We start from the raw sequence: 8,319 nt of genomic DNA, 5'->3' as shown, positions 1-8,319 counted from the left end.
GGCAGGCAGGGCTTGCTTAGGGTAAAGACTGACCTTTTTGTTTAAGGATGCCTTAGGCCTGGAGTGTGACTGCCCTCCATGACCTGCTCTGGAGGTGATCACATCATTTAATGTGGTTACTCTTGGTCCCTGAGCTTGCCAGGCTGGCCATGTGGCCCTGGAGCTTGTCAGGTCTACTCTATTGCCCCTTTTTCGTTCACACCACTATTGGAGAAAAAAAAAAAAAAAAGGAATGGGGATTTACTATAATATTGTCAATACTGATTGATAACCCTTGCATGTGTGTTGTGGAGCTGGGCCTGAATACAGAGGCACTTCCTCCACTTCTGTCTCTGGTGAACTCCCAAGAGTCCCCCACCCCACAAGCCCCACCCTCCCTCTGTTTCCACCTCTTGCACCCTCCCAGGAGGGTGCATCCACCTGGGCCTGCAGATAGAGAACAAGGAGGCTGCAGGCCAGCTGGCACCATCATCGTGGCAGAGTGATGGTGATGTTGGGGACGACAGAGTGACTGCAGCCTGAATGTGAGCAGGGCTTATGGCTTTGTGTGTTCACTTCATACTCTCGCCTCTGAGATGGAGCTTGTTACTCTCGCCATGTAACAGAGGGGACACTGAGCACAGACAGGAGAAGGTGGGTCAGGTGGGAGATGGGGGCCTTCGTGGCAGGGAACACTGATTGCAGCCCCCATGTCAAGCCCTTGCCCCTGGAATGGGTGGGTGTCTGGCATGTTCCCATGTAGGTGCAAACAAGACCCAGACCAACTCATCCAAGCTCTTTAGCTAGTCTTCTGGGGATGAATAGTGTCCCCCCAAATTCATGTCCAGCCTTTGGAAATGGGGCTTTGCAAATGTCATCAAAATGATAAAATGAGGTCCCACTGTAGTAAGGCGGGCCCTAATCAAATAATGAGATTTAGACAAACAGAGAAGAGGAATTTCTTCCCTCCCAGCCCTAGCAGGTATCAACAAGGCTGGTCCCATCTGAGACTCAGAGGAGCACCTGTTCCAGGCCCCTCTCCTGGCTCTGGCAGTGTCAGTGATCCCTACTGTCCCTTGACCTGTAGACACATCACCCCATCTCTGCCTGCTTTGTTACATGGACCTCCCCCTGTGTGTCTGTGTGTCGTCTAGGGAACTCCCCACCCTGGATTATCTAGGACAAGCGTATCCCAAAATCCTTAACTTAATCACATCTGCAAAGATCCTTTTTCCAAATAAGATCCTCTTTGCAGGTCTCAGGGATATGGATATCTCTGTATGGAGGCCACTACTTAGCCCTCTGCAGTCACCCTGAGCCACTCTGCATATTTTGGCTTGCTCTCTCCCATTTTATAAAAGCTTCCAGGTGCTGGGGGCAGGAGTAGAATGCTAGCTGGCCTGCAGTGTCTCCTACTCTGAGGCAGTTGGGACACGCCTCAGGGCAGTTCTTTTTACTGAGGAACTGTCACTCTTTTGATCAAACTCAAAACCAGAAGTCCTGGGAAAACTCCCTAGTGTGGCCCACTCTTGCTTCCAGAACAGGGTTTCCGGGAACAGGTGACAATTCTTCCTCTTTCTGTATTTCAGATCTTGGGGAAGACTTGGGGGCCAGTAAATTTCCAGCCATCTGGGTTGGTGGTCAACACCAGTGTCCTGCCCAGCCCCATCCGTGGAGGCCTCACTAACGAACGTGCAGTGAGGACCACGATGTCCAACCCCTTCCTGAAGCAGGTCTTCAACAAAGACAAGACCTTCCGCCCCAAGCGCAAGTTTGAGCCGGGCACCCAGCGGTTTGAGCTGCACAAGAAGGCGCAGGCATCCTTGAACGCGGGGCTGGACCTGAAGGTGGCTGTGCAGCTGCCCACTGGTGAGGAGCTCAACGACTGGGTGGCTGTGCACGTGGTGGACTTCTTCAATCGTGTCAACCTCATCTACGGCACCATCAGCGATGACTGTACTGAGCAGTCTTGCCCTGTCATGTCAGGCGGCCCCAAGTACGAGTATCGCTGGCAGGATGAGCACAAGTTCCGCAAGCCCACAGCGCTGTCAGCCCCACGGTACATGGACCTGCTCATGGATTGGATCGAGGTACAGATCAACAATGAAGATGTCTTCCCCACCAACGTTGGTGAGTCGGGCAGCCTGGGGCTGGGCGTATATTTTTGTTTTTTTCAAACTAAAAGTGAAAATTTATTTAGGAAGTCACAGAGGTAGAAGTGAGCTACAGAAAGAATGGGCTCAGGAAACAAGTTACGGAGGGAAAAAGAAGGGCCCTTGGAATTTAGGAGAGAGAGGTAAAGGTTGCCCGCCTCGGGCGAAGAAGAGCAGGAGGGAAAGGTGTGGGCCTGCAGGGGGTAGTCATGTTTTTAATAACAGCTTTACTGAGAGAATTCACAGACCATGAAATCCACCCATTTAAAGTGTAAGTTTAGTAGCATTTAGTACATCCACAGTGTTATGCAACCATCCCCTCTAATTCCAGAACATTTTACTACCCCCAAAAGATTCCCTCTCCCTGTCAGCAGTCACCCCCAGCCTCTGACAACCACTTATTCACTTCCTGTCCCTTGTGGATTTGCCTTCTGTACATTTCACATAAATGTAATCACAGTCTGTGGCATTCTGTTTTTGACCACATGTGTTCAAAGTTCATCCATGTTGTAGTGAGGATCAAACTTTCACTCCTTTTCATGGTTGAGTAGTATTCCAGTGTGTGGATGGGTTATGATTTGCTTCATGTTAAGGCTCTTAAAATGAAGAGATTATTTTGGATTATCAAAGTGGGCCCTAAATTTCATCAGAAGGGTCCTTATAAAAGGGAGCAGGAAATGGATCTTCCCTGGAGCCTCTAGAAGGAAGCAACCCTGCGCACAACCTGACCTCAGCCCCGTGAAACTGACATGGGACTAATGGCCTCCAGGACTGTGAGGGAAAACATGAGCATTTTTAAGCACTGAGTTCGTGACTTGTTACAGCAGCCCTAGGAGACCCACACAGAGGCCCTTCTCACTTTCACCATTGGTGTCAACACAGCGTCATGGAAAACAGGGTGAACAGGTCTCAAGCCCATATCTTAAAGGGTCTTAGGCCCAGTTCTTGGTCGCTGATGGGCTCTGCACCTGGTCAGTTTCTCACACCTCTGGACCTTACTCACCGTCTGTATAGGGAATGGGCCTGCACTGACAGAAGGCTGTCAGAGGCCTGAGAAAAGGCTGGTTCAGAACAGATGCTTTCGCAAACTAGGGATTCACAGGTGCTCCTACCTACCCACCCATCAGGTCACTGAGTCCATGCTGTGGCCCTGGCATCCAAGTCTGCACATGCTCCCCATTCTCACTCACAGCCTACTGGCTCCCCAGTAGTTCCTGAAGGGTCTGCATCCTAGAGCTTAGACCCTGAGTTCCTCTAGTCAGCTCCTCGCCTGTGGAATGAGAATTCTAGCAGTTTTACCAAAGAGGAAACTGACTAGTAATGGAGAGAAAATTAACTTGACAGACACCATATAGCTGCCCAGACGTAAGTCTGAGGCCACGTTGCCAAACTCCATGCTCTCTCTGGGTCCCAGCCTCTGCCACATGGCCACATCCTGTGGTCAAGGTCACTGCTGCTTTTCTTGGGAGCTTGTCTGGCCCAGGCCATACCTTCCTACCCTATTTGCAAGTCCCAGGGCCCCTCGGCCTCTTTTGACCCCCAGCTGAAAGGTGGAATGAAATGCTTTACATAGACAGCAGTGTCTGCTTCTTCTGTGGTGCCTCCAAAAACCAGAGCCTGCCAGACGTTCTTTGGGGTTAGATTTGTGGCTGAGCAAAGAAAGGACAGGGTCCAAATTTTATCCCAGTCTCCCAGGCCTGTGCCATTGACACCTAACACCCACTTAGGCCCTAAGCCACCAGCTCATGCTCTTTAGTGTCAGATCAGGGTGGCAAACTTCTCCTTCAAAGGGCCACACAGTAGCTCTCCTTTGGCGCAGCCTACACAGGTGGCAGCCGTCTTCTACTCAGCATCATGGCTGTCCTCAGACCCCTCGTAAAACGCAAGATTGTCAAAAAGAGGACCAAGAAGTTCATTTGGCCTTAGCCCTTGTGGCACGGTTCGAGTAGTGTTCCATAACCGAAAGATTGCAGGTTCCGTTCCAGTCGGAACACATATCTAGGTTGCAGTTTTGATCCTGTGGTCTGGGCACGCATACAGTCCCCAGTCCGGGCACATACAGGAGGCAGGCAGTCGATGCTTCTCTCTGGCATAGCTGTTTCTCTCTCTCCCTTCCTCTCTCTCTAAAAAAAGCAATGGAAAAAAAAATGTGCTTGGGTGAGGATTTTAAAAAGAAATATTTTTTTAAGTTTATCCAGCACCAGTCAGACAGATAGATCAAAACTGAGTGTAACTGGTGGAAACCCAGAGGTGTTGACAATAGGGTGCACAGAAGATTCGAGGGCCAGATCTTGATGCCCAGCATTGGTTATGGGAGCAACATGAAAACAAAGCCCATGCTGCCCAGTGGCTTTTGGAAGTCCCTGGTCCACAATGTGAAGGAGCTTAAAGTGCAGCTGATGTGCAACAAATCTTACTGTGCTGAGACTGCTCACAATTTCTCCTTAAAGAACCTCAAAGCCATTGTGGAGAGCAGCCCAGCTGGCCATCAGAGTCACCAATCCCAATGCCAGTCTATGGAGCAAAGAAAATGAATAGACAGATTGCTGGACCTATCTTGCACAGAGAGCATGTTCTTTCCCAATTGCCTTTTAACTGGACACATCTTGGACCTTCCTCAGTGGTGAGCAGCCTTGTCAGCTCCCTGTGTGAGGGCCACTGGTCCCGGTCTTCTTGCAGACGTCGCATCTTGAGCCTTCCTGCACGTGGATGTCCTGCACTCACATGGACCTCTTTGGGCCATTCCTCAGCCAACTGCAGGCCTCCTAAGCACAGTGCTGTCCAGCTGCTGAGGTCCTCTCCCGAGTGTGTGCCTGGTGCACCATGGCTTTCCCACTGTTAGCAATATCTGTGTGTCCTCTTCTGGACCATCGGCCCCTAAGCCCCTCTCTTCAGGGGTGAGCCAGTCTATCAGTCCTGGGTGCAGGCACCTACCTGGTAACCCTGGTTGGATCTCGTTAATATGTAGCTTCTGTCTTGCCTGTGGGATGAAGAGAACTTGAAGTCTTGGTTGGGAAAGCAGGCAGAAGCAGGAAGAAACCCATGGGGTGCACAGCAATGTGAATGTGCCTAATGCCACCAAACTGTCAGCTAAAATGGCTTGGATAAGGAATCTCATGGTGGGTGTATTATATCACAATTTTAAAAAGTAAAGAAATTATGATAACAGGAGAAGAAAGTGCAACATAGTGTGTGCGTTCAAGGAAGCTCTGATAAGTACACCAAATTTAATATTATAAAAACATAATTAAAATGGAGAGAGAGAAAGATATCAAGTGGAAAATATCAAAGTCAAAAAATATATTTCTAGGCCCTGGCTGGGTAGTTCAGTTGGTTAGAGCATTATCTCAATACACCAAGGTTGAGGGTTTGATCCCCGGTCAAGATACATACAAGAATCAACCAAAGAATGCATCAATAAGTGGAATAACAAATTGAGGTCTCTCTCTCTCCCTCTCTCTCTCTCTCTCTCTCTCTCTCTCTCTCTCTCTCTCTCTCTCTCTCTCTCTCTCTCTCTCTCTCTCTTTTCCTTCCTCTTTCTCTGTCTACATCAATAAATTTTTTAAAAAGTTGTTAGGGGTTTTCCCATTCTATTAGGAAAAATAAATGTGACTAGAACTATACATACATGGCTGAATCCCAAAGCAGACATAGCAGATCCACTGCTGGCAGACATGGGTAGGAAATGTTCTGGGTTCTGGGAAGGGAAGTGGGCAAAGGCAGAAGGAATGTGTGACTCCCAGCACAATCCCAGCGACGGCTGGACCAATGGGGCATCGAGTACCCTGAGGATGGGCTTCACCATCCCTTCCCCAGGCATTGTTAAAAAGCAGAGTGGTGGGTTTCTTACAGCATTGCAGTGGGATCCCTGGAGCTAGAGGTGAGAGACCAAGGTGGGGGTCAGGAGGTGGCAGATCCTGGAGAAAGGGGTTCCTTCACAGGGATAGACCCCTCCCACCCAGTCAGTCAACACTTGGCTTCAGCAGGAAACCAAGACATAGGGTGTGTGAACTTGGGCAGGCGTCTCAGCCTCTCTGGGCCTCGCTAGTTCACAGGGCTAGTTCACTCTAGCAATCCAAGGGCAGCGTGGTTCCAGGGCCAAGCTGGACCCCTGAGGCTGCTTCCTGAGTATCCTGGTCCCTCTCACTGTCCACAGGCACGCCATTCCCCAAGAACTTCTTGCAGGTGGTGAAGAAGATCCTGTCCCGGCTCTTCCGTGTGTTTGTGCATGTCTATATCCACCACTTTGACCGCATCGCACAGATGGGCTCCGAGGCGCATGTCAACACCTGCTACAAGCACTTCTACTACTTCGTCAAGGAGTTCGGCCTCATAGACACCAAGGAGCTGGAGCCACTGGTGAGTGGGGCAGGGACTGGGCGGGTCAGGGAGGGGACACTGGGGCACCCGAAGACAGGGGCCAGTAAACTGGCTTTGTGAATAGTTTTATTAGTGCACTCAGCTATTCACTTACTGCTGCTGCTGCTTTCAGCAACAGGGCAGAGTTGAGCAGTCAGACAGACACCATCTGCCTTCCAGTGCTGACTGAGTGGCCTCTCAGGCCCTTCACGGAGCTTGCCACCCCAGCCCCGGGCGTGCTGCTTTCTGTTCCCTTTACTGTAAGGTTTGGCCTTAAATGAGGTCCATGAGTCTCTTGAGACTGCATCCCTTGATTTTCTGTATATATATGTGTGTGTGATTTATGTCACCTCTTGTGTCAATACCTGATGTTCTGTTGTTCTTAACAGAAAGAAATGACCGCACGGATGTGCCACTGAGAGCCCTTCGGCCCCACTGTCACCAAGGCAGTGCCAGGGGACACTCCGACTTGAGGGCCACCACCCTGGAATATGGACTATGTTTTCTGCCCAGCCAGGTCATTGACCTCCACAGTCATCAGATGGTGACCTCTGTGTCCCCAATGCTGCACTGGACACCAGGGTTGAGGCCTCTCTGATTCTGAGGTGGCAGCAGCCATGGGTCCACACACAGCAGGCCTGGATTGAACTTGAACTCTGTGATTCTATGTGCTGCGAGCAACTAGGAAAATCCACTTTATCTATAAGGCACTTGGATCTGTCCGGAGGCTGGAGCTCTACCTGCCCTTCACAGGCCTGTCCCCTAATGTTCCCAGCATGCTTGGCCTGGGAGAGAACAGGCTACGCAGGCTCTGGGTCAGCAAGACAGGAGCCTGACTCTGCCGCGCCTTCAAGCCTCAGTTACCTCCCAGCATGCTTCCTGCAGCCCCATGTCTGTCATAAGAGTACAGTGTGGCCCTGGCTCCCTTCCCCTTCCTCCTCTCTTCCTCAGTCCCCTTCTGTTTCTTCCAATTCCTCCAAAATATTTGACTCATCTGTCAGGGTTTCCCAGACCCCACATCTATACCCCAGATTTCCTGGGACCCCTCAAGTATCGTAAAAGATTGAGTTTTTATATAGTCTCACTGACAACCACCCTGAGATGTTAAAGAGACAACAGCTTTTTATCTGTAAATAGTGAACTCCCCTCCCCTCTAGACAAACACCCCTCCAGTACAAGTAACCCAGGATGACCCTCCCATAGAGCCTGTCCCAGGTTTGGGGTCTTTGAACCTGGCCTTTCTTAAGGTGCCTTCCCAATTTATATGAAACCCTTGACGTGGCCCTCTGTGGCCAGGGGACCAGAGTCCCAGCACTGTCTCCCCACAGAACATTGGGGCATGTGGCTGGGCACCCACAAGAGGCTGCATTGAAGTGACATTAGGAAGCCACATGCTCCAAGCTCCCTGCCCTCAGTGGCAGCCCTTCCCACCCAAACACACCCACCTCTGAGGACCTCTGGGTGTCTAGGATGCCCACAGAATAGAGGGGGCACCATCACCCAACACCAAACAAGTGCAGTTAACACGAATGACCTCAGCCTAGTCCTTCTGGACACCACTGGGTCCAGCTCTTGGATCCCTGGGGACATGAACCCCACAGGACTACAGAAGACCATCCAATCGAATGTAGCTCCTTTTAAATACAAAACCATGACCGAATGCCAAAACCACTGTATCCCCTCCCAGATTATCACCAGTTCTTCCCCTCAGCCAGGCCAGGTTGGGGAAGGTGGCAGGGACTGTGGGGCAAGGAGAGGCCCCTCCCTGCCTTTTTGTGCCCATGGGTGTTCACACATGAACATCAGAATAAATTGTGCCATTTTCATA

At 50.6% G+C, this 8,319-nt stretch overlaps 1 protein-coding gene across 1 annotated transcript; it reads left to right on the top strand.

The window, feature by feature from the left end:
- The first annotated feature begins 1,535 nt into the window (after positions 1–1,535).
- MOB3A (MOB kinase activator 3A) lies at positions 1,536–8,319 on the top strand. Its single transcript, XM_090289215.1, has 3 exons — positions 1,536–2,109; positions 6,289–6,491; positions 6,881–8,319. Exons 1-3 carry the CDS (start codon positions 1,689–1,691, stop codon positions 6,908–6,910), a joined length of 654 nt encoding a protein of 217 aa, XP_090145341.1. The 5' UTR covers positions 1,536–1,688; the 3' UTR covers positions 6,911–8,319.

This window comes from Furipterus horrens, unplaced genomic scaffold, assembly GCF_987537825.1.
Source record: "Furipterus horrens unplaced genomic scaffold, mFurHor1.1.pri manual_scaffold_10, whole genome shotgun sequence".
Taxonomy (NCBI): Eukaryota; Metazoa; Chordata; class Mammalia; order Chiroptera; family Furipteridae; genus Furipterus; species Furipterus horrens.
The sequence above is the reverse complement of the archived record's forward strand: the minus strand, read 5'-3'. Positions and strand labels throughout refer to the sequence as shown.

What these genes read in the sequence shown, in the direction of transcription:
- MOB3A (XM_090289215.1), top strand. Translation starts at nt 1,689, where the DNA reads ATGTCCAACCCCTTCCTGAAGCAGGTCTTCAACAAAGACAAGACCTTC. An exon ending in TGTCTTCCCCACCAACGTTG is followed by an intron (nt 2,110 to 6,288) that starts GTGAGTCGGGCA and finishes CACTGTCCACAG; the next exon opens with GCACGCCATTCCCCAAGAAC. An exon ending in CCAAGGAGCTGGAGCCACTG is followed by an intron (nt 6,492 to 6,880) that starts GTGAGTGGGGCA and finishes TGTTCTTAACAG; the next exon opens with AAAGAAATGACCGCACGGAT.